General features: G+C 46.6%; 1 protein-coding gene across 1 annotated transcript in view; it reads left to right on the top strand.

The window, feature by feature from the left end:
• The window catches only part of adgrb2 (adhesion G protein-coupled receptor B2), a 1,091,625-nt gene that overhangs the window by 435,146 nt on the left and 629,540 nt on the right, over positions 1 to 26,939 (top strand). Inside the window, exon 6 of the mRNA XM_078566906.1 lies at positions 3,000 to 3,161. Within this exon, the coding sequence (XP_078423032.1) occupies positions 3,000 to 3,161 (162 nt within the window). The remainder of the gene's footprint in view (positions 1 to 2,999; positions 3,162 to 26,939) is intronic.

Genomic DNA, 26,939 nt, shown 5'->3' with positions numbered 1-26,939 from the left:
GTGTGTGAGAAAATCCAACCTGAAAAAAATGGAAAAGAAATGGAGATCACAACTGGAAAAACATAAGAAAGAAAACAATCTGGATTTAATCAGCCTGTAGTGATGTCTGTGTCCATGAGACTATTTAATCTTTCTCTATGTTTTTTTTCATCAACAACTGTCATTTACATGAGTCTACAGTAGAACCTGTCTCCAGAAAGCTCATTTACTCACTCACTCTATCAAGGTGTTGCCCAGTACGTTAGCTCCTAGCTACATGTGGTAAATTAGGAAATTCAGATGTGGTAAACTGCATTACTGATTGATAAATAAAAAAGAGTAATGTTGATGTTGAGCATATGATCTCACTACTATACATGGCTTGTGCATAGTTACTTCAATATGTACATTTGTGGTAAAATTACAATATGAAAAACAAAGTGTGAGAGCACTTTATGATCACTATTGGTCCTTTACTTCCTTGGTTGTGATAGATATTTGTTTAGATACACAAATGTGAAATACATTTATCTATTTTGTTTCTGTATGTAGGGCATTTTGTACTACAATTAATAAATGTGGCTAAAACAGTGTCATTGTAGCTACACTTGTGGCGAGTCAGTGATTTCTATTGGACAAAATTGTTCTATCATAGTAACCCTGACCCACTTTCAATCTACAGTGATCTCTGTCTCCAAGGCCCTGAGTACTCCTTCTCACTATTAGCTTATCATAAACAACCGTGGTCAATTTAAGTCTAGTGAGCTCTATCTCAAGGCCCTGATACTCATTCACAGTCAACTTATCCAAAACAGCCATAATCAGTCTCAGTCTCTAATGAGCCTTGTTACAGTGAGCATCATTTATTCACTTTCAGGCTTAGCTTATCATAAACAACCATGATCTGCTTCAGTTTACTGTCAGTTCTGGTTACTCACTCTCAGTCTCTGACTCTGTGGGTCACATCCATTTATCCATACTCTGTCATTTTCTCATAAACAGTATAGCAAGCATTAATCATTACTGAGTCCTGTCTCCAAGGGTTCCATTTATTCTCTCTATCTCTCATGACCAAATAGATTTACAAGACCTGTCATTATGGGTCCAATTTGCTGTCTCTCATAACCTCCTGGATTGCCACGTCGATTGTGAGGGCAATCATCATGGGTCTTGTGTACTCTATCTTTTGTGAGAATGTTGCACTATCACCATTCTATAGTGACTATCATATACACTCTGAATATGTGTATTCCTATGCAATCTGTGTGCACAACTGTAATTTTTCTTTTGCTCATTAATTTTTTTTTTAAACTGTGGCTGTGGTTTTTTAGAGAGCATCCATTTGAGCACAATTATTTGAATCTAGAACCTTAATTATTTATAGCTCAGTATTATTCAAAACAGTATATTTTTGTCAGTTAAGGTACGAGAAATGACAATAGTGCTTTTTTACAGAGATAGTAACCAGATCTTTCTACACTCTCTAAGTAAAGAGAATAACAGTAAAAGTAAACTTTGGGGTGGAAAATCACCTTGGCCACAACACAGATAATAGCAGATCAGCCATCTGTTATATGCAGCACCTATTTTTGATTCCATTGACTGCAGTAAAACTAAGGCCGGGATTTTCTGGCCTCGCCATGGTGGGACCCGTGGCAGGGGTGCAGCAGGCCAACTAGAAGTCCATTGACTTTTGACGGGAGTGGACAATCCTGGCAGCAAGTGAGGCCAGAAAATCCCGCCCTAAATTTCAGGTGCTGCATAAAATTGGTGGCTGATCTGATGCCACCCATTTTGCGCCACTGACTGAGATGAATTTCTACCCCTTTTTCTTTGTTCCCTTTAAGTAAACTATTCCACAGCGATCAAATGTTTTAATTTCACCTCCTTATTTGTTTAGATCATTCGGTTGTTGAATGGAACAGTTATAATTCGTCATCAGTTTGATATCAGAATTTTAGAAATATGGTGCTAGTTCAGGATTTACCTGAAAAAGTTCCTCCTGAATTGTGAATTGATCCAGACTGTCCCATATTTTATAAGTCAAAATATTCTAAAACTGATAATGAAACCTTGTAGCCTAACAGAAAACCTGTGTTATATTCTACTAACAGCACCATGGAGCTTCCAAACTGTGCCATTATAGAAGGATGTCTTGCACAAAATCTCTGGTCCCAAATACTTTGTATAAGGTGTCCTTTTTTGCAATTGCATTGTTAGGGAATTTTATGATGTTGCACCAAAAGAGTGCAAAACCGGACTTATTACCTGTTTCACAATATAGAGCACAGTAAACCTTGACCAAATTAGTGATCTAATATATGAGAGACCAGTGAATGTACATGCAATTCCCTTTCCAGCACTTAGGATTTTATGTAAGAATTCAGTACAATATACTTGTATATTAGTTACTGCCCTATAGAAAAGATTAAAAGCTAGTTCATAACTGAAAAAAAATGTTTATTTCTTGTAGGTGAATTGATGCTCATAACATCAGGGCTGGAAATCAACTGGCCTACCTCTGTTGCCTCCTTTTCACTTTTCAAACAGGATTGGGTTAAGCCACAGTTGTCAAGAAGCTGCAGAACTGCTGGAACAAGATGGCTTGGTTTCACATTGCATATGGGTGATGGAGAGCCAATTCACACTTATACTTATGTCCAAACCATTACCTCCTGACCCCAGCAAAGCTTCCCAGGGAATGTTACCAAAGGGAAGGGGAAAATCCAAGTGAAAGTAAGCCAGAGAAGTTATTACAGACTATTACTGCACCCATCTTGGCTGGTGAATTCTCTTTTAGTTGGAGACAAATAAATTTGACAATAGCGAAGGAGGGTGGGAAGGACCGTTTGCTTATTCAGTTTTACATATGAAAAAACTCTACAGTACTGGTCATTTCATAAGTCCCACCCCCTTCCATAAAAGGATACAGTGGTAAGATCAGTGGTGTATTCCAGGCCTGACAGTAGTGACTAGAAAAGATACAACATGGAATTTATGTTCCTCTTATCTGTTGACAGTTGAAGGACAGTGGCTGCAGTGGGGACCATGGAACAGGTGCTCAGTAACATGTTCAAATGGAACGCAACAGAGAACCCGCAAATGCATTTCGACCCACGGTTGGACAGAGTGCAAAGGTCACCAGGCTGAGGCCCGGGACTGCTTCAATCAGGAGTGCTCAAGTAATTTTCTTTGTTCTTAAATAGAGTAACTTATCACTCTAAACCTTGTTGCTTGATAACAGTCTCCGATTATAACATACTGCTTCAGACCCTCTATAGATTAGCATGTTTAAATCTTAGTAATTTACAACAACCACCATTTATAACTACTAATATGTCTGCATGTCTCCAAAATAGTGTAGTCTTTCACTTTAGGCTCTGTGATTGACAACAATTCCTGTTATACCATCCTGTTGCCTCTGGGCCCTCTCCATTAGTGTGGCCTCTCAATCTAAAGCTATGAGATTGACAACAGGCTCCAATTACAGTATAATAAATAGTGCCTTTGACTTTTCATGTAATTAAGCAAAGATACAATCTTCTCAATGATATAGTTGGCTGTAATACTTATCGCATTAAAAGTGTAAGCAGCAAAATGCATAATTATAATCACAAATAAAGCAGCAGCATTACCAAATATACTGTTATAGTGGGAGAAGAGTTCAAGATCAAATGGCATTCATCGACTACTCCAGCTTTGCTCTGATGATTTATTATACCATCTGAATCCATATGTGACAAAATTCCATAACTGACTCCTGCTATCTTCAATATTATGAATATTTAAGTTCTGCAAACAGTTACATTTTCATTTGTTCTCAGCTACTGTTGAGAGTTCCAGCTGTAGTAGTATTGGAAACCACAGTGAGTTCTCATTGTAGATTTTATGGGATTTATAAAAACCTCTAATATACCCCTCCTGTATGAAGAAATTTGGTTAAGTTTTGCCAAAGGATGGAATACAAAGAAAATTTCTCAAAAGGCTGGTAATAATCAAAGCAACCTCATGTTACATATATGAACAACTTAATAACATGAATATCTTCATGGGAGAAGATTTCCTAAGTTCACTATTTGAAGGTACAGATAACAAATAGACGGAATATGTTCCAGTATATATTGTGCTCCTTTAACTTTTTAAATGTTACTCTACGATACATTACATTTACAATATGTTATTAGCATATTGTATTACAGGGGCTTCTATACTACATTTCATATTAGGTACAATAATTTACCTGTACATATATAGTACACTACAAGACCTGCAAAGTCCTCCATACACCCTAAGTCCTTCTTACTAACAACTGGAGCTTGTACCAAAGTTGGGAGAGCTGTCCCACGGACTAGACAGGCAACAGCCTGACAGTCAAATAACTTAGAGATAATGTCCCGGACACCACCATCACCATTCCTGGGTATGCCCTGTCCCACCAACAGGACAGACCCAGCAGATGCTGTGGCGCAGTTGTGTGCAGTTGTGAGTGAGATGCCCTGGGAGTCCTCAACATTGACTCTGGAACTCATGATGTTTCATGGGCAAGGACAATCTCTGACTGATCACTACCTACTGCCCTCCCTCAGCTGATGAATCAGTACTCCTCCATGAAGAACACCACTTGGGGGACTTCAATGTCCATCGCCAAGAGTGATTCAGTAGCACAACTGCTGTCTGAGCTGGCTGAGCTCTAAAGGATATATATGCCACTCTGGGCCTGTGACAGGTGATGAAGGAAGCAACAAGAGGGAAAAACATGCTAGACCTTGTCCTCACCAATCTACCTATTGCAGAAGCATCTCTCCATGGCAGTATTGGCTAGAATGACCATCTCACAGTCCTTGTGAGGACAAAGTCCCTTCTTTACACTGAACATACCCTCCATCGTATTGCTTGTTACCATCAGTGTACTAAATGGGATAGATTCGGAACAGATCTAACAGCTCAAAACTGGGCATCCATGGGGCACTGTGGGCCATCAACAATAACAGAATTGTATTCAACCACAACCTGTAAGCTTATGGCCCAGCATATCCCTCACTTTCCCATTACATCAAGCTGGGGATCAACTCTGGTTCAATGAAGAGTGCAGAATGGCATGCCCAGAGCAGCACCTGGTTTACTTAAAAATGAGGTGGCAACCTTGTGAAGCTACAATGTCATGCCAAACAACGAAAGCAGCATGCAATAGATAGAGCTAAGCGATTCCACATCCAATGGATCAAATTAAAGCTTTACAATCTTGTCACATCCAGCCATAAATAGTGGTGGACAATTAAGCAACTAACAGGGGAGGAGGGTGTAATGACTGTCACTTTAAGACCAGTTCAACTGAGAAAGCATCTAGTGATATGTTCAACCAATGTGTGGCAAGCACAGGGAAATAAATTCTAGGGTGGGGTTTCCTAGGAAAAATGGCTGTATGAGGGACTGGCTGAATACTAGCAGCCACGGAAGCTCTCTTGTAAACGAAGTTTATTTTGGTTGACTGAGAAGCTTCCTGGAGCGTATTTCTATATTTGGTGATGAGGAAAAAACTATCCTGGCACTTTCTCCTGCCTGCATCTGTATCGTATTTAATTGACGACTGTGAATAGGAAATTATCTTATTCACCAAGATGCTGCTTTTCAGCCGGACAGACTGATTCGACTCCTCTGCAGAGGAATGGGGTCATTTCCAACCGAAACCTTCAGTCAGAATGCAATGCTTTAAGTTTAACTTGCGAGTGAGAGCCCTGGGGAAGTCAATCGCGACATACATTGTGAAACTCAATTATCAGAGCACTGCAATTTTGGTACGACCCTTAATGATATGCTGTGTGATCGATTAGTCTGTGGCATGTGTAACGATACCATACAATGTTGGTTGTTAGCAGAAGTTGATATTGATTTCAAATGCGTGATGGAGATTGCGCTTGCTATGGAAAGCGCTGAGGCAGATGCATTGGAATTACACGGTGCGCAAAGTGTCACCGTTCACAGTTTGGGCGGGTACCAGCAGCCAGCTGTGACACCAAATTGGCCGCAGCCACTGGAAAAGGGGAAGCAGTTCCAATAAGGTATGGAACTAAAGGATACAGCAGAGACAGTCAGGCAGTGATTCCTAAGGTCCAATGTTATCGATGTAGGAGTAACCACACTCCTGAATCTTGTCAAGTTAAGGACACTGATTGCCATTAGTGTGGAAAAAAAGACACTTGAGACGACAATGCAGGGCTAGGTGGAGGCAGTCGAATAGCCAATCCAACAAGATGTCACAAGTACACAGTGTGGAAGACCTTGGTACCAGTAATTCTGATATTTACACTCTTTCCAATCTCAAGGATGTCAAGACAGACCCAATCACTGTAACACTCTGTGTAAATGGGAAGCCTCTAAATATGGAACTAGATATAGGTGTATCAGTCACTCTGATGAGTGAGCACAAATTCCAGTATTTGAGATTGGTGCCCAGCCTTTAAATTTAAAGAGCACTTCAGCCAAGCTGAAAACATACACTAGCGAAGAAGTAAAGGTATACCTCTAAGCTATGGACAGCAGTCTGCCCAGCTACCTATCATAGTAAGGGATGAAGGACCAAGCCTTCTGGGTCGTGACTGGCTCAAGAGAGTAAAGTTAAATTGGGCTAACATTTTCCAGAAGAAGACAGGGGGATTGTCAGATGTGTTAAGAAAATATGACAGTGTCTTCCGGGATGAGTTAGGTAAAATTAAGGGCTTACAAGCTGAAATCTACGTGAATCCAGAAGCCACCCCTCGATTTTTCCGCCAATAGCCTCTGCGAGGATACAGAGGTGGGCGTTGATCCTGGTCACATATGAATATACCTTCAAACACCAACCAGGGGTACATATTGCAAATGTGGATGCCCTGAGTCACCTGCCCTTGAGAGAAAATATTACATGTACACCTATTCCTCAAGAAATTGTCTTGTCCTTAAACTTTTTGGATACGCTATCAGTCTGTGCGGAACAAATCAAAACCTGGACCAATCAGGATTCACTGTTATCTGGAGTACGAGATAAAATCCTTATGGTGTGGGGAAATGAGGCAGTTTCAGAGGACATGAAACCCTACTCCATCCGTAAACATGAACTTAGTTGTCAAGATGGCATTATGCTGTGGGGAACACAAGTGGTCATTCCTGTGACTGGCCGGAAGCTACTCCTGATGGAATTACACAGTGGCCACCCTGGTATCTCGAAAATGAAAATGTTAGTTGGAGTTGGTGGCCCTGAATCAACACTGATATTGAGAACATGGTAAGGCACTGCCAACAGTGCCAGCAGCAAGACCTGCCAGCCACAGCTCCAGCCACAGCTTGGGAATGGCCTGAGCGGCCATGGTTCAGCATCCATGTCGATTCTGTAGGACCATTTATGGGTACAATGTTTCTCCTCATAATTGATGCACACTCTAAGTAGATAGAAATTTTTGAAGTGAAAACACCGTCATCGATGGTGACCATCAAAGCTGTGGCACTGTTTTGCAACTTATGGTTGCCTGAAATAATCATATCTGATAATGAGGCAGTGTTCACAAGTGCGGAGTTTCAAAACTTCACCACTCCTAATGGTATAAAATACATAAAGATAACACCCAGCATTGAACTGCTTAGCCGAGAGAGCCATCCAAACTTTTAAATCTGGCATGAAAGAAACTTATCAGGTGGATCTTTAGCAACAAGAGCCTCATGTTTTCTGCTGAGTTACCGCACCACCCCACATGCAACTACAGATGTTCCTCCTGCTGAACTGTTAATGAAACATCATCTCAGGACGAGGTTAAGTCTTATGTTTCCAAATTTGCAGGGGAGGGTAGAATCAAGGCAGTGCAATCAGAAGACGAGTCATGATTCTCATGTACGTGAAAAACTTTGGTAGCGGTCCTAAGTGGATTCCTGGATGGGTAGTCTCTGAGACCGGACCTCTTTCATATGAAGTAAGGATAGAGGGACGGATCATTCAGAAGCACGTTGACCATTTGAGGGGTTGAAAGGCACTCTCACAGTGTTACCAACAAACGTTGGTGAACCTGTGTACACTAAAGATTTTAGCCGACTTGCAATAAACATCAAGGACATCCCTGTTGAATTTAATGATAATGAATTGTCTGTACCAAATGTGGCTATGAGCCCAGAGCAGCTGGAACGGAGGACTGTCAGGAAGCAGGAGGCAACCTCCCCTGTGCCTGCAAAAGGAGGAGCTCTGAGCAGGGGGAAGCAGAGCCTGCAGGCCCACCCAAATTGGCCAGGACTGAGCAGGAGTTGGTGCTCCTCCAGGAGGTATCCATTAGTACAATACTGGAAAATGCCGATCCAGTAGTAGCCTCACAAACTCAATGTGAATTTGAAAACGACACCAAAGACTTAATTTATAACTGTGGGGTCTATTGTATGTATTGTGTAACTGAAGTTGGGGCTAACAACATATGTAATTATTTCTAGTATTCAGAAAATTCTTGGTTCAATTGCATAAAGCAATTGCTGGCTGAAAAGATGTACGAAGGAGTTAAATGGGGAGGGAGGTGATGACTGTCACTTTAAGACCAGTTCAACTGAGTAAAGGTCACATGATTTGCTCAACCAATGTGTGGCTAGCACAGGGGAATAAATTCGAGGGAGGGTTTTCCGAGGAAAATTGGGTGTATGAGGGCTGGGTAGGTACAAGCAGCCATGGAAGCCGTTGTGTAAATAAAGTTCATTTTATTTGACTTAGAAACCTCCCAGAGCATGTTTCTGCAGAGGGTCCACAAATTTCCCCACCCTCAATGATGGGGGAGCCCAGAACATCAGTGCATGAGAGAAGGCTGAAGCATTTGCAACCATCTTCACCCAGAAGTGTTGAGTGAATGATCCTTCTTCGCCCCCTCCTGATGAGCCCAGCATCACAGTTGTCCATATTCAGTTAATTCAATTCACTCCACGTGAAATCAAGAAATGGCTGAAGGCACTGGATACTGCAAAGGCTATGGGCGGAATTTTCCCAGAATTGCACTAATTGCTGTAGCAGGTGGGTAAAATGGAGTCCTACCCACCAATGAAAATGGCGGGTTTTCACGCCGTATCTTCCCAAGCCCGCCTCATTATTTATGCATCCCCAGGAAACATGCCATTTCCATGGCGGGTGGGCTTTCATTCGTTTGCCAAGCCATCACCTTGCCGCTTCATCACACCGGCTGCCATCTTTAAAAGACAGCCACCAGCAAAGCTCTCATCACCACCAGCTCAACACCGCTGTCTGGGAGACATGGTCAGCAAAGGCAAAAAGACTGCAGCCTGCCTGCTTCAATGATGGGTCCCTCGAGCAACTGCTGGATGCCATGGAGGCCTGACGGGATTTGCTCTGCCCCCATTCTGGCCGCAGGATGGGTAGCAATGTCACCAACCCGGCTTGGGAGGCGGTGGCAGGGGTGGTCAGTGTGAACGCCCTGCAGAGGAGGACAGCCATCCAGTGCCGCAAAAGGATGAATGATCTCCTCCGTTCCACCAAGGTAAGTCACTCTTTTCATCACTCCCAACTCACACACTCTCAAACCCATCACACATCCTCAGGGCCCTCACTCACTGCCAGTGCAAGGAACATGTGCATTCACTATTTCACACACAATGTCATTGTCCTCATCCTGTCCATGGGACCACTCACCACCCACACAGGCCAGGCATACTTATCATCTGGCCCAGCAGGAGCCCTGATACACTCTCCCCATCTCTATCCATGCAGGACAAACTGGCTCACAACAGGGGGGAAAGGTCGCAGACAGGTGGAGGGATGCCGGAGATCAAAGTTCTGACAGAGTTTGAAAACAGAGCCATCCAGCTGGCCGACAATGACCGGGACGGGTCCTTTGCTGATGATGAGGTCGGCGCTGCTCTATCAAGTGAGGATCCAGCAGTGCAACATCCATCAGACAACCATGCCGTGTGTGATGTGTCCTCTTTCACAGGCCACTGCCATGCACTAATTATCTTCCCTTGCTTTTGCAGGCACATCTGCCAAACAGCGGACAGAATCCATGACCCAGAGCCTCCAATCAAGCTCTGAAGAGGAACCTTAAGGCACCCTCCCTGAAGTCCCATCACAGCACTCACCCACAACCTCCACCAGCGCAGAGACACATACCTCGGTGGGATTTAGCTTTAGAATAGCCTCGGGATCACAATCTGGTGAGCACATCGCATTTTCAGATCCACAGCAGGTGGAGGCAGGGACTTCCCAGGTCCCCGACACTCGGATGATTGCTGGAGGCTCGGACATTGCTGAGTCCGAGTCATATGACAAGCCCCTGGGCTCGGTCATGCCAGTTGCTGGAGCTGCAAAGGCAAGCTAGGGAACAACAGGAAGGGATGTCCGCTGCACTCCTCAGATTGCAAGGCATGATGGAGGAGTCTGTCTGTCTTCAGGCTGAGGTCATAGAGCTGGCATTACAACGCATCGAGGTCAAAACTGGCAGGATGGCAGCCGCCAAGGAGACCTTGGTCCAGGATGTCACTCCTGCACTGTTGCGCCAGCTTAACTCCATCGCTAATGCCATAGTTGGCCTCCAACAGTCTGTACGTGAGAGGGGTGCTGGGCAGCTCGATCTCACTCCAGCTGCCCCTTCCGCTCACGGAGTCAGTCAGGGGCCCTCGGGCACCCGTTGGGAGGAGGATCAGCAGGTGCATGCTCCAGGGCCATCCACCCAGGTTACTCTGGGAGTAACCAGCCCATCTGACTTGCCTCTTCCTGTGACCTCCACAGATCCAGCTTCACAGACTGAGGAGGGTGCCACTGCCACGCTGCAGGACCCTGAAAGCAGGCCGGGACCCTCCAAGTCTCAGCTCTCCAGAGGATGCCCGCCAAAGTCATCACAGACAGGGCGTCACAGTCAGCAAGCTGCCTCCACTTCTGCTGTGGATATCCAGGGAGCACCAAGACAGTTAAGGAGAATTAACTCTTTTGAGTCAAGTTAAGGAGAATTAGTTGCACAGCCTGGGCACGGGTGTTGATCACTTGTACATTCTGTTTGCTATTGTCAATTAATTCTTGAGAATGGCACTCTGCCTGTGGCTCCTTGTTCTAATGAGCAGTGTTCTTGCCACTCAGATGTGAAACCTTTCTGCACAAGATAAAAGGCAGGTGTCTCAGTCCAGGAATTCTTCCATGTGCTCTGTGCAGCCTTCAGACCACAGTGATGGTCAAGCCTCACACTCCCTGGACACATTACTGATGCCTGCACCTTGGCGGTGTTGGTCATTGCTGCCAGAATGTAGTGGGTAGGCGCCACAGAGTTCTCTTATACTCTTTGTGTGCTCTCAGCACCTTTAAGGTGCGGCTGTCCTCCATCACACCAGCATCTGTGGCCAGTGATGCTGTGCACCAGCTCCTGAAGGACTGAGGTGCTGAAGGCGGACACAACATCAGATGCATCTAAAGTTTCATGGCTGCGTCTTTGAGATGGCCCTCATCATGGAGCACAAGTGAGCTGTCCTTGGCCAGACAGGAGTCTGACATTCCCAGACACTATGTGAAAATCTATGGAGTGTCCTCACTGCATGTTGTAATCATTCTCCCGCGATTGAGCGACTATTAGGGCCTCCACTGCATCTCTACGACTAGAGCATTCTCACAGAGGGTATTGGCACTGGGATAAGCCAGACTGGAGTCAAACGTTCATAATTGTGATGTGAGGATCTACGTGGGAAACCTCACTGCATGTCGTCATCACCCTCCATAAACCTGGCAGCTATGAAGGCCTCCCGAGTGTGCCTGCCTCGTCTAGCCAGTGCGAAAGCCTCATCTCCGTCGTCTTCACCACCGAGGACCCCGTCACCCTCATCCCCATCGGCGTCCTCCTCATCGGAGGAGGCGTGCAGCTCCTCCATCTCCTCCTCATCTAGTTCCTCTACCCATTCAACATCAAGTTGTAAATGGCGCAGCAGACGATGACAATGCGTGACATCCCATGCGGACTGTATTGCAGGGCTCCACCAGACCAGTCCAGGCACCAGAACCTCATCTTCAGCATCCAGATGGTCTGCTCCACCAAGTTGCGAGCTGCTGCATGAGTCTCATTATAACGTCGCTCTGCTGCAGTCTGAGGCCGCCGCACAGGTGTCATCAGCCACAGCCTCTGCGGATAGCCCTTGTGCTCAAGGACCCAATCCTGCAGCCTCTGTGGACCTTGGAAGTTTGCAGGGATCTGCAAGCGACTCAGGATGTAGGCGTCATGCACAGTCCCTGGAAACCGTGCGCATACCTGCAGGATCCATTTCTGGCGGTCGCATACCAGCAATCAGAGAATGGAAACCCTTGCGGTTAATGAAGTCCACTGAGTGTAGCGATGGAGAGCTGAGCGCCACAAGAGTGCAGTCAATCGCACCCTGCACCTGTGGGAACCCTGAGATCAGGGCGAATCCAATGGCCCCTGCACCCTGGTTGCCTGGTCCCGGGCGAAATGCACAAAGTTGTGTGCCGTGGAGACGATAGCATCTGTGACCTCATGGATGCATTGGTGGGTGGCAGATTGTGAAATCCCAAAGAAGTCACCTGTGGAGCCCTGAAAGGAGCCATTGGCATAGAAATTGGGCGCTGTGGTCACTTTCACAGCCAATGGCAGTAGATGTCCTCTACATCCCCTTGGCACCAAATCCTGCAGTAAGTGGCAGATGTGAGCCACCAGGCCCCTAGACACGTGCGGTCATCGGCGATACTGGTTCTCAGATATCTGCAGGAATGGCAGCTGGCACCTATAGACTCTGGGTGTCGCTAGGCGCCGACCAGCCACGGCTCACTGTTGTTCCTGGGCAGCGTGTGCGGGAGCCCCTACTGCCCCTTCTTCATGAGGTTGCTGCTCCTGCCTTTGCGTGGCCAGGTGTCTCAGTTGCTCTCTGCTCCGTCTTCTACGGCCTCTGTAGGTCATCAGGCATACAGCTAAGTCATCAGGATCCATGACCCTGATGTGGTCCTCCTGCAGCATGAAAGAGAGAGAGAGACGTGGTTATCATGGCTGTACTTAGCACCTTTCCTGGCCCTGTGTGACCGCCTCTTAATGCTTCCTGGAGAGTGCTGGTCACCCCTCAGATGGCCAGAGATGAGTGTGCTGCATGGCTGCCCTGTCACTCTGCGACATGGAGGACACTGGTCCAAACCAGGATGCTGAGATTGCATGGGGCTGTGAGCGCCTCCAGCAGTGACTGCTACATGGCCAGTGTTGGCGAGGAGATTGTACAACGTGTGCAGTCCTGCTCTGTGGTCTAATAAAGTGGTGGCGGACTCAAAGTCTGTACCGGGGGCATTGGGGGTTAAGGTATGGAGTGCTTGGTGACTCTTTGGTGCCTCCACATTGCTTGCATGGGCGGGCAAGCTACGGGCCTGACCCCAATCATATCACTGTGGCTGCTCCTGATCTGTCTTAGTTGCAGAGGCATGATCAATTTATACAGGTGCACCTAATGTGTGGCCACTTCCCTTGCTTACCCTGCCCCCCCACCTCAATCGCCTGTGTGCGGGATGCAGCGACAGGGCAGCACCTGACTCCCCCCTTCAGCAGTTGCCTCCGAGGCTGGCCAACACTTGCCCCCGGACACCTCCCCCCACCCCCTGCAGTCGCCTCCGAGGCTGGCCAGCACTTGCCTTGGACACCACCTGCCCCCACCCCCTCAGCATTTGCTCTGGGGCCAGGCATCAGTTGCCCCACCCCCTGGCACCTCTGAGACCTGTAAACAATGAACGAGCTGTGGAGAACGCTGCTGCTCATTAACCGCTGTTCTCCTGAAGTGAAGACCGCCAAGTACACATTGCCTGCGTGCTGTTGTGAAACACGTCAGTGTACTTTCCCGCCGATGTGGATGGATGATACGGTGGGGTTCCAGGAGCCTGGTGGGATGGACTTTTATATGCTAATGTATTACAATTAGCTTCCTGCCGACCGGTGATGGGAAATGTGGCCCTCCCTCAGTGGGCTGAGCGGACAATCACGATCTGCCTTCACCCTGTCGTGAAGCAGGTCGTGCCATATTTTCTGCGCACACCACCCACCAGCGGGCTTGGAAAATTTTGCCCTGTGGGTCCTGAAACATCTCGACAATAGGACTGAAGACTTATGCTCTAGAACTAGCTGTGCCCCTAGCGAAGCCGTTTCAGTACAGCTACAACACTGGCATCTACCCGACAGTGTGGAAACTGCCCAGGCATGTCCTGTCCACAAAAAGCAGGACAAATCCAATCCGGCCAATTACGGCCCCATCAGCTTTCTCTTGATCATCAGCAAAGTGATGGAAGATGTTGTCAACAATGCTATCAAGTGGCACTTACACAGCAATAACCTGCTCAATTATGCTTAGTTTGGGTTCCACCAGGGCCATTTGGCTCCTGACCTCCATACATCCTTAGTCCAAGCATGGAGAAAACATCTGAACTCAAGTGGTAAGGTGAAATTGAGTGCCCTTGACATCGAGGTAGCATTTGACCGAGTGTGATATCAAGGTAAAATTGAAGTCAATGGGAAGCAGGGGAAACTATCGACTGGTTTTAGCCATACGAAGCACAAAGGAAGATGATAGTGGTTGTTTGGGGCCAAACATCTCAGTCACAGGACATTGTTTCTCAGTTTCTCAGGGTGATGTCCCAGGCCCCAATCATCATCAGTTGTTTCACCAATGACCTTCCCTCCATCATAAGGTTAGAAGTGGGGATGTTCGCTGATGATTGCACAATGTTCAGCACCATTCACAACTCCTCCGATACTGAAACAGTCTTTGCCAAAATGGACAAAATCTGGATTACATTGAGCCCTGGGCTGGTAAAGGGCAAGTATAATTAATGTCACACAAGTGCCAGGCAATGATCATCTCTAATAAGAGAGAGTCTAACCATTTCCCCTCGACATTCAATGGTATAACCTTCACTGAATCCCCCACCATCCAGTGACCAGAACCTAAACTGGACTAGCCATATAAATCATGTGGCTACAAGAGCAGGTCAAAGACTGGGAACTTTGAGGTGAGTAACTCACTTCCTGTATTCCCAAAGCCTGTCTATCTGCAAGGCACAAGTCAGGGGTGCGATAGAATACACTCCACTTGCCTGATGAGCCCAGCTCCAACAAGATTCAGGATACTCAACACCATCCAGGATAAAGCAGCCCTCTTGACTGGCATCCCACCCACCAAGTTAAACATTCACTCACTCCATCACTGACACACAGTGGCAGCACTATATAAACGATGCACTGCAGCAACTCACCAAGCTCCTTTGAAAGCACCTTCCACACCCACCTACCACCTAGAGGAACAAGGGCTACAGATGCATGAGAACACCACCACCTGTAAGTTCCACTCCAAGCCACTCACCATCCTGACTTGGAAATATATCGCAGCTCCTTCACTGGTGTGGGATCAAAATCCTGGAACTCCCTCTCCAGCATCACTATGGGTGTACCTGCACCAGATGGACTTCAGTGGTTCAAGGTGACTCACCACCCACCTCCTCAAGGACAGTTAGGGATGGGCAATATCGTCCAGCCAGCGATGGCCAGATCCCGTGAAAGAGAAAGTGCAGATATGGTATACTTGCAATTAAATGCACATTGTATTGCAGAACAGATAAAAGTAAAGTGTTGACATGCACAAGTGTGTGTGCATTATAGGGCATGTCTAACACACATTTTGCCCTTGTGTTTACCATATTGTAACACTCCTCAAAAAAAGGCTGCATTTCATCTGTGATGAAACTGACTTACCTTTCTCTCGGTGGAGGAGGGTGTGGGAGGTGCTTCCGTGTGGAAGCTCAGGAATACGATCCCTGGCAGGTCACGAGTTTCAGTGTATGCATAGTGTGCGACAGCTTGTCTGGTCTTGCATGCTCTGTTCTGGGTTTCTCCTCCTGCAATTAAATGGCTCAGCCATCCTGACAGCAGTGTGCCTGCATGGAAAAATGTCGCAAGAATTCGATCACGGGACCCAGAATAGCACCATAAAATGAGGGAATCCCGAGAAAATGGAGGGGAACCATTGGAGGAACCATCAGAGGGACAGGGAGATGACCCAAAGAAGAGTCCCAGGCAGGGGACAGGGAGGGGCCTTAGCTAAGAAGAAAGAGGAACAAAGAAAGAGGCTTCAAGCAGAAAAAGGGCTGTGGTTAGCATACTTTAAGTAAAGATGGCTCGGGAGAAACCTTGGAGATCGGAGAAGGCAGCTAAATGTTGGTGACTCTATGCTGCGGGCCATTGGGATGAAGGTAGCCCTTTGGAGCACTGGTGCTCTGCTTGGCGTGGCTGAAGAGCTGAAGTTGTGCTGGAGGGCAGACTCGGTAACTGAGGGGAACAGAGTCCCAGAAACGAATTTGAAACCCTGTGAGGTGGGCTATCCTTGAGGCCGTTCGAGTTGGACCGACTTTTGGAGAGAAATTCCAAGGCGTGATCTTCGAAGGCGAAGACTTGTGAGAGATACAGAGTTTCAACGAGATTGGTTGACTCACAGCGTTTACTGATGTCGGGGTGGGTTGTTGAGAAATCTGTGAAATTTAGCTTGGTTGCATCTACCATTTATTGTGCACTTTGGTGTGTTTGACCACAGTTTGCCTGTTAATTCACATGTACCTCATATTAACCCTGAATGTTAGAGTATGGGATAGATATTGTAAATTGCATTATCTTTCTGACCTTGTATAGTAAAGTTTATTTTTGTTTTGTTCAAAACATGTGGAATCTTTTGGCTTGATTCTCTTAGCAAGTCTCTTTAATCTCAAACTTTGTCTATTTTAAACAAAACATTACTGATCCATAACTGGATCGTACCAAGCATTTGGGGTCTGGTCCAGGATCATAACATACCTAACTTATTGTGAGTGGTATTAGATAGAAAAAATATTGCATCTAGCAGGAATTACACTCCAAGGACTGAATTTTCAGCCCCAACAAGTTTGGGAATGGAGGCAGGCAGGACGTAACTGGCGTTCCCAGCGCTGGCAATGTTCATCAGGGCTGGGGTTGTGGGGGTAAGGGTCGAAATCATGTCTGCTCCCCAAATAAGAGAAATGCAAGTTCTTAAAGAGCTCATTATGAGCCTGTTAAAGGGGGTTATTGAGATTTTCACAGGGCTGCCTGGGCTGTGCTTGCTGTCTGGGGCAGGTACAGAGTGGAATGCCCATCATAGCCACCTCAGGGTATTACGTCAGCCCTCTAAAAGGGTCAGGGGCACAGAGAAGGACTGCATCTTTGGGAAACAGGCACTCTTTGCATGCACATTGCAGGGAAAGTTGCCATTCAGCACTCGGCTAGTGCAGGGATTTGTCACCCTTCTTGCATTGTGGGGGCAGAAGATTATGGAGTAAGGCTCAACAAGGAAGGCTGCAGCTGGCCATGGGGGGAATGACTCAGATTTTGGGCCCAGTGGTGATGAACAGCAGCACCCTTATGGCTGTTGACCCCCTATTTTGGGGTCCCAGACAGAGGTATGGGACCGTTACAACCAATGCTACATGCTAACAACCATTGAGCAGGCAATCAGACTTGCCATGATGCACTTCCAATGCCTGGATTGGTTGGATAGTGCCCTGCAGTTTCCTCCTGAAAGGTCTCTGCCATTGTAGTCATTTGCTGTATTCTCCATAGCATGGCCCTTCAGAAAGGTGTGGACCTTGAGGACAATGTGACCCTGGAAGCAAACAAACCATTGGGGGAAGAGCAGGAGCAGAAGGTGAGAGAGGAGGAGGAAGAGGAGATGAAGTGAGATGATGCCAAACAGAGAGGTGCCTCTACTGCACAATGAGATGGCTGGGCTCAAAGGGCTCATCAGGATGCCATGAACGTGGGAATCAACTGTTTTGGGAACATTTCACTGAAGTCCCTCTGATCCAGGATGAAGGGCATGACATGGAAGTGATTCTAAGATACCAATAGTAACACATCCATGCAAGACACAGGCTGAAACATTTACCGCCAATGAAGGCAGAGCATCTGCCCAGAAGCTTTGTCTTCACCATGGAGGAACCCGTAATCTCCCTTACCACCTAATACAACTTTTCCTGTTACAGCATCAATAAAAGGAGACTCAGGCATATGGTTTAAAGTGTCTTCATTTATATAATGCAAAGAAAGGAAAACAGTGTACAGAGACAGTGACCCACTTATTGCCCCGTGTGACGAGGTGGCCTCCACATGACAAGCGCCAATATTTCTACGTGGTGCTCCCCTTGTGACCTCAAAGAAGGGAGATGGAGCCTGCTCACTTATCTTGGCTTGTGGCTGTGATGTGTGTTGTGGTCATCCTCATCATGCAGGTGCCCATGGAGGAGTTTCCAGAGGCTACTGCAACTGCATTGTTGCAGGAACAGCTTCATTTTCTTGCCTTGCTGCACATATGTTCTCTCAGAGGGGCCAAGAAGGCTGAGGATGATGAGGGTGCCCTGTGAGACATAGCATCCTCACACTCCTCCATGACATCCTCAGCCCTTGTCAGGTGCTCTGGATGCCTGGAGCTGAGCACCGTCTGGGGCACAACTGGCATCCCCTCCAAAGATCTCTGCCTCACCAACTACACAGCATCTCATTCACCTTGTGGATGCCTGTGCACAGTTTCTGCATGCGCTCTGAGTGGTGCCTAGGTATCTTCCAAGAGATTGGCCACTCTTTCAGTGAAGGAGCACTGAGACATGGTGCCCGCATGAACTGGATGGACTCCTACATTCTCTGCTCAGAACCTGCATTGCCTTAGGGAAATTTGACATGTTGGAGCTCACTGCCTGCTGCTGTTCAAGGTGGCCTCCTTTCTTGTGACTCCTGACGCCCTGCATCTGTGCCCAGCTGCGCAGGTTTGTTTCTTGTTCCCTCCACTGAGGGGAACTGGCCACAGCTGACTCTGCCTCTGTCCCTGCCCAATAGTGCTGTGCTCTTCACCCAGTGTCACCTTATCTAACCATGTGTGAGGGCCCACTGAGATGAGTGTATCTGTGCTTGTGGACAATGCACATATGAGGTGCAACGGTGCTTTTTCATCAGCTTCTTGCTTCTTTGGGCTGCGGACAAAGGGGCAGAGGATTCTGTGGGTTGGACATCTGCATCTGGGAGAGACATATGAAGGGCTGATAAGAGCTAGCCTAGGAGAGTAGAAGACGCTGCAATTCAGCAGCTACCCAATGCTACTCAGTGCTTGACATGCTACCAGATGACCGTATTGCCTTCTGTAATCGTCAGCTCCACCATGAGTTGCTCTCTTTCCAGGGCCTCCATTATCCTCATCTCCTATCATACCCCCCCTCCTGTCTTCTCCTTCAGGGTAAAGTGTAGAAAAATGGCAACCATCCTTTCATCTGAGCACTCTCCCGTACATTATGTGCCTGTTTCACCTGCAAGAACATAAAAGCACGTGATAAAGCACTGCTTCCCTGGCCAACGTCATATGTGTCACTTCTTCAGTAACTGCATGTCTCAGTAAGGACAAGTCCTCAGTAGCACAATGGCTATGAGCCATTATGAAGTGTGAGTAAGTACCCAAGCCACACACCTACCTATGTTCAGGAGCAGGACGCTCCCTGAAGCTCCTCAGATGGTGCATCTGCTGGAGGGTGAATACCCAGAGGGTGGAATTTTTCATGTCCATTGGTGTCGAGCGTGTCTGGCGGCATGAGCAGACAATGTGGCAAGAAGACCAAAAATCGGTTTCACTATGTCATGAAACTAGTTTGCAATCGTCCGCTCTGCCCGTCAATGGCGGGCCGCGTTTCCTGCTGTCAGATGTCAGGAACTTCATTGTAAGACGTCTGCATATCATTATAAGCCCTACTCACTGGAATCACTCCCTCGCCACCCCCCTTCCACGCTGGATCATCCGAGATCATGCCAACGTGTTTCACAACTGTACATAAAACGATGTGCACCTGGTGAGCTGCACTTCACTCGGGGCTTCAAGCTTTGTTTGCCTACTGTGCTTCAGGCAGCACTCACAGTCATCAGCGCCAGGCTTCGCAGGCACCACTGCAACGCTTCCAAGGGAGCTCACGGGCAGGTCTCTACCTACCAGATCAACCGTAAGGCAGTAAGATAAAAGCAAAATACTGCGGATGCTGGAAACCTGAAACAAAAACAGAAAATGCTGGAAAAACTCAGCAGGTCTGACATCATCCATGGAGAGAGAGACAGAGTTGACGTTTCGAGTCCGTATGACCCATACAGGCTCAAAACATCAACTCTGTTTCTCTCTCCACAGTTGCTGTCAGACCTGCTGAGTTTTTCCGGCATTTTCTGTTTTTGTTTGAGCCATAAGGCGGGGTGGCTTTTCAATGGCTGCAAGGCTAGGGCTTGCATGGGGAAGGGGGAGAAGTGGCCTCAGGCAAGGAATGAAGCTGCAAGGCTGTACAGGGGAAGGTGGTTATCCCAGGGTGTGTTGATCTGTGCAAGTTGCCTCAAGTTAGTGAAAGCTGAGGAGGCAGTCTACAGAGGAGATGAGGCCAGATGGAGATATGAGGGAGTGTGTGAGTGAGTGAGTGGTGATGCCCCTTGAGCTGTCAGTGAGTGAGGTGCCAGTGAATGTGTGATGGGCTTGAGTGTGTGAGTTTAGAGTGATGAGATGGTTGCCTTACCCTACTCCACAGATGAGATTATTCATCCTCTTTCTGCATTGGATTGCCAGCCTCTTCTGTGCAGCATTGGTACTGATCACCGCTGCCATCACCTCGCAAGCTAGGGTGGTTAGATTGCTGGATCTCCTGTGGCCAGAGTGGGGGTAGAGGACATCATAGTGGGCCTCCATGGCGTCCATTAGGCATTCCGGCGACGTGTCACTGAATCAGGAATTGCAGTCTTCTTGACTTTTGGGGCCATGTCTTCTGCGCAGTCTTCCTGGGTTGGGAGCACTGAGAGTTGTGCACGTGGCTGCACTTCAAATATGGCACTCAGCGTGAGGAAGCGGCAAGGTGATGGTGTGGCAAACGAACGAGATCCTACTAGCCATCAAAACAGTGTGTTTCCAGGCAATGCATGATTAATGAGGCAAGATTGGGATGATATGGCGTGAAAAGCCGCCATTGCAGCAGGCAGGTAAAACATTGGGCCGAATTTTGCCTTTGGTGGGCGAGCGGGCCCCACTGGCTCGGCGGTGTCGAGCAGCCGACCCCCGCCGCCGAAACGGGGCCTGCCGCCATTTTGAGTGGGTGGGCCAATTAAGGCCCGCCCAGCAGCCTGCCCAACAGGAAGCGCTATGCGCTTCCTGTGCGGGGGTGGGGGGAGGGGAGGGAATCCCCAACTGTCAAAGTGCACTCTTTCGTGCATGCGCGCGAGAGTGCATTGCCCCCTGAGGCAAAGTGCTGTCTCAGGGAGTTTACTGACAGGTAAGAAAAGTCAAAAAATAGCGAAATATTAAAATTATTAACATCTCCCCCACATGTGATAATGTCACACGAGATGAGACATGTTAACAAGAAACACATAAAGTTTGTTAAATTTTTTAAAAACGGACATGAAACTTCATCCCGCTAGTGGATGAAGTTTCATGAATAATCTGGAGCCCGCTGGGGCTCCTGACCTGCCCGCCTGCCTTATGCTTGGACGGGCAGGGTTTTAACAAGGTTAATTAGCCTGTTAATGGCCTTAATTTGCGTCCTGCGTCATTTTCCCCTCAGCGAGCGGGCCCCGCCCCCAAGTCGCCGAGGGGAAAATCCTGGCCATTCTTTTTCCCGCCTGCTATCACACTTAGTGCAAATCGGGGATGACTCCGCCCAGAGGCTTGTCTTGAAGGTTGGAAGGTTGGGGACTGCGCTCACCTTGTTAGAGCATGATCAAGTCTTTGATCGTCTGACACGGTGCTCTGGTGGCTTGCTGCTGTAGCCGCCTCCACCTAGGCTTCTTTAGTCTGGGTAGGTGGACTTATCCAGCCAAACTCCTGAAAGAGGACAAGCCTCATCTCCGTCACAGCCTCAAGCATGACATCAACGTCCATACCTGAGGACCTAGGGCAGCCTGCCCTGCGTGCAAGACCTCTGGCTTTTCGGAGATGCCTGGCTCAACTCCAGAGCTGTCCAAGGTATGAACATATTTGCAGCTTTCTTCCTTCTGTCAAAACCATGGCATCAATAATGGCTTCCATGGTGAATTTAAATTGGGCTGCACTTCCTTTGACCTGCCTCCATTCCTGCCTCCGTGACCTCCAATTCGAGAGCAAATCTGTTTCCATATTAATTAATTGGGTCACCCCCGTGAAAATCATGTTGTAAACCTGTTTTCGCCTAGGACAGTTTCAGGACCTGGAAACAGTTCCAACTTTGGTATTGCCACGCCCAGCGCAAAAATTCAGCCCCAAATGCCTCACAGTAGACATCACACTGACAGATACAAAACAATCTGAAAAAAGAGGAAGATAGCCTTTTACCCACGGCCTAAAATTTACAAGTAATGGGCTCACCACTAATTGACATTAGCTAAAATTACAAATGCTCACAATTGGATTACTTGGATTCCCATAGGGTGTGCTTGAGCAGTGGCCTTTTAGAGACAAACGAGATTAGCAGCTAACATCACAAACAGATGCTCCAAATGCCAAAATACCATAAGCAATGTGAGGGGGGTCTCTACTTATGAACGTATGAAAGGTTTGCATTTAGTATGCGTTCATAATACTCCAGACATTACACCCCAGCTGTCATACTTTGTCATACATATCAAAGTTTGTTCCAGATGCAAAATAATTTCAAAAAAGGAAAGAAACTCAAAAACAGTTACAATTGTCCATTGATAGACCATAGCCAGAATTTTACGTTCGGTGTGCGGGTGTGCAATGACGTCGGGCATGTGTCCCGACATCATCGCACACTCGCGCCGATAATTGAAAGGCCTATTAAGGCCATTAACAAGCTCAGTAAAATCAAATTTACGTTGCCTGTCCAACCTTACGGTTGGCGGGCAAGCGAAAAGGCCAAGCGGCCTTTACATTTTTTAGGAAACCTCATCCACGAGCGGGATGAGGTTTCCTAAAGCAAACAAACATTAGCTGAAAAAATTATTTTTGAATTAAAAACATGTCCCAGCTCATGTGACAGTCACATGAGGGGACATGTTTTTTTAAATTTTTACTGTCTTCATTGATTTTTTTCAAAAAACGCTTCAATCTCCCTGAGGCAGCTCCGTGCCTCAGGGAGATTGAAACGCTCTTTCGTGTGCTAAGGCGAACTGTGTGTCAGGCCAGCTCTCCCTCCTCCTCCCGCCCGCACAGGTAGCTAAGCGCTGCTGCTCGCGATCCACGCAGGGCGGGCCTTAATTGGCCCACCCGCGTTAAATCACAGAGCAGAGCAGATTGCGGGCAGCGATCAGCTCCCCGACCACCCCTGCCTGCTGCCGCCGAGCCCGCCCGACGAAGGAAAATTCTTGCCCTTGTGTTTACAAGGAGCTACAGTTAACCCGATTTAACATATAGAGTATTTCCCATTTGAGCAGTGACCTTAAAATGATGACTCATGGCTCAATGCTGCGGCCATGTTCCAGATCTCAGATTACCCGTGAGCCAGCCACATTATTTTAACATTAAAGGATAAATATTACAGATATGACAACATAGTATGTTAACATACAGGTAGACATACACTATAAGACCATAAGACATAGGAGCAGAAGTAGGCCATTCGGCCCATTGAGTCTGCTCTGCCATTCAATGAGATCATCGCTGATCTGATAATCCTCAACTCCACTTTCCTGCCTTTTCCCCATAACCCTTGATTCGCTTACTGATAAAAAATCTATCTCAGCCTTGAATATACTTAACTACCCAGCCTCTGCAGCCCTCTGCAGTAAAGAATTCCATAGATTGCTTTCTGAGAGAAGAAATTCCTCCTCACCTCTGTTTTAAATGGGTACCCCCTTACTCTGAGATTATGCCCTCTGGTCCTAGACTCTTCCACAAGGGGAAATAACCTCTCAGCATCTACCCTGTCAAGCCCCCTAAGAATCTTATGTGTTTCAATAAGGTCGCCTCTCATTCTTCTAAACTCCAATTAGTACAGGCCCAACCGACTCAACCCCTCCTCATAAGAAAATACCTCCATCCCTGGGATCAACCTAGTGAACCTTCTCTGGACTGCCTCCAATGCCAGTATATTTTTCCTTAGATCAGGGAACCAAAACTGTTCACAGTATTCTAGGTGTGGTCCAACTAATGCCTTGTATTTTTTTAGCGAGACTTCCCTATTTTTATTCATTTATTTATCCATTTATCCATTCCCTTTGATATAAAGGCCAACATTCCATTTGCCTTGCCTATTACCTGCTGAACTTGTACGCTAGCTTTTTGGGATTCAAGCACGAGGACCCCCGAATCCCTCTGTGCTGCAGCTTTCTGCAGTCTTTCTCCATTTAAATATAGTTCAGCTCCTCTATTCCTTCCGCCAAAGTGCATAACCTCATACTTTCCCACATTATATTCCATCTGCCACATTTTTTCCTGCTTACTTAACCTGTCTATATCCCTCTGCAGACTCTTTGTATCATCCTCACCACTTGCCTTCCCCCCTATTTTTGTGTCATCTGCAAACTTGGCGATAGTACATTCACTTCCCTCATCCAAGCCATTAATACGTATTGTAAATAATTGTGGCCCCAGCACTGATCCCTATGGCACTCCACTAGTTATAGGTTGCCATCCTGAAAATGCTCCCCAGTGTCCCAACTCTCTGTTGTCTATTAGTTAGCCAGTCCTCTATCCATGCTAATATACTACCCCCAACACCATGGGCTCTTTTCTTATTAAGTAGCCTTATGTGTGTTACCTTATTGAAAGCCTTTTGGAAATCCAAATATATTGGCCTGAATTTTCCTGTTGGCGATTTGGGGGCGGGGCCGACGGGAAACTGACGCAGGATGACGTTGGGAGGAACCACCGATATCATCCTGGTCCATTTAAATCTTTAGGAAGGCGGGCGGACAACAAAATCAGCTGTCCGCCCGCCGACCTGTCAATGGCCAATTGAGGCCATTGACAGGGTAATTAAGATAATTAAAGACCCTGCCCATCCAACCTTAAGGCTGGCGGGAAGGCCAGGAGCCCCAGCGGGTTTCTGATAATACATGAATCCTCATCCACTTGCGGGATGAGGTTTCATGTCCGTTTTTAAAAGCTTTAATAAATGTGATATTTATTAACAGTTCCCATCTCGTGTTACATTGTCACCTGAAAGGGACATGTTAATTATTTTTTATTTTTTTTAACTTTGTAACACTTTCACTGATCTCCCTGAGACAGCACTTAGTCTCAGGGAACAGTGCCCTCTTTCGCGCACGTGCTCGCCCACTTAAAATGGTGGTGGGGCCCGCTTCAGCAGCGGAGTTCGGCTGCCCGCCCACCGCCGAGCCGGTGGGACCCGCCCGCTAACCGAGGGCAAAATTCTGCTCATTACATCTACTGTTTCCCCTTTATCTATCCTGCTTGTTACCTGCTCAAAGAGTTCTAATAAATTTGTCAGGCATGCTTTCCCCTTCATGAAGCCATGCTGACTCTGCTTGATTAGGTTATGCATTTCTAAATTCTCTGCTATTACATCCTTTATAATAGACTCTAACATTTTCCCAATGACAGATGTTAAGATTACTGGCCTATAGTTACATGTTTTTTGTCTCCCTCCCTTGAATAAGGGTGTTACATTGGAAGTTTTCCAATCCCCTGGGACTTTTCCAGAATCTAAGGATTCTTGGAAAATTACTACCAGTGCATCCACTATCTCTGCAGCTATTTCCTTTAATATCCTAGGATGCAACCCATCAGGCCCAGGTGACTTATCGCCTTTAGACCCATTTGTTTCCCTAGTACTTTTTCTCTAGTGATAGTTATTGTATTTATTTCCTCCCTCCCTTTTGCCCTGTGATTATTTAGTGTTTTTGGTATGCTATTAGTATCTTCTACTGTGAAGACTGATGCAAAGTATTTATTCAACTCCTCTGCCATTTCCTGGTTCCCCATTATTATTTCCCCAGCCTCATTCTCTAAGGGGCCTATATTGACTTTGGCCTCTCTCTTCCTTTTTATATATTTAAAGAAGCTCTTACTGTCTATTTTTATATTACTTGCTAGTTTACCCTCAAAGTTTATTTTCTCCCTCTTTATTATTTTTTTGTCCATCTCCTGTTGTTTTTAAAACTTTCCCAATCCTGTGGCTTACCAATCTTTGCCACATTGTATGCTTTTTCTTTCACTTTGATACTATCCTTAACTTCCTTGGTTAACCATGGTTGGTTTATTCCCTTTCTGCAATCCTTCTTCCTCACTGGGATATATCTTTGTTGTGAGTCATGAACTACTTTCTTAAACGCCTGCCATTTTTCATCAACCATCTTTTCTGCTAAATTCCTTTCCCAGTCCACTCCAGCCAACTCTGCCCTCATTTCTTTGTAATTACACCTATTTAAGTTTTGCACAGATGCTTCCGAACTAAGTTTCTCACTCTCAACCTGAATGCCAAACTCCACCATGTCATTGTTTCCTATGTTATTTCTTACTCTGAGATCATTTATTAAACCTGCCTCATTACACATTACCAGATCCAAAATAGTCTGATCCCTGGTTGGATCCACAACATATTGTTCTAGGAAACTGTCCCGAATACAATCTAAGAATTCTTGCTCGTGGCTACCTCTGCCAATTTGATTTTCCCAATCTACATGGAGATTAACGTCACCCATGATTAATATACTGACTTTTTTACATGCCCTCATTATTTCCTGATTTATTCTCTGTCCAACAGCATAGCTACTGTTAGGGGGCCTATAGACTACTCCTACTATGTCTTCTTCCCCTTGTTACTTCTTACCTCCACCCATATGAATTCCACATCTTACGATCCAAGATCATTTCTCGCTATTGTACTTATTCCATCTCATACTAACAAAGCTATCCCACAACCCTTTCCTTCCTGCCTGTCCTTTCGAAAAGTCATACACCCCTGAATATTTGGTTCCCAGCTTTGATCTCCTCATAACGATGGCCTGAATTTTGCCCTTGTCGGGTGG

Source organism: Cetorhinus maximus, chromosome 21, assembly GCF_964194155.1.
Source record: "Cetorhinus maximus chromosome 21, sCetMax3.hap1.1, whole genome shotgun sequence".
Lineage (NCBI taxonomy): Eukaryota > Metazoa > Chordata > Chondrichthyes > Lamniformes > Cetorhinidae > Cetorhinus > Cetorhinus maximus.
This window is presented reverse-complemented; position numbering and strand designations above follow the sequence as displayed.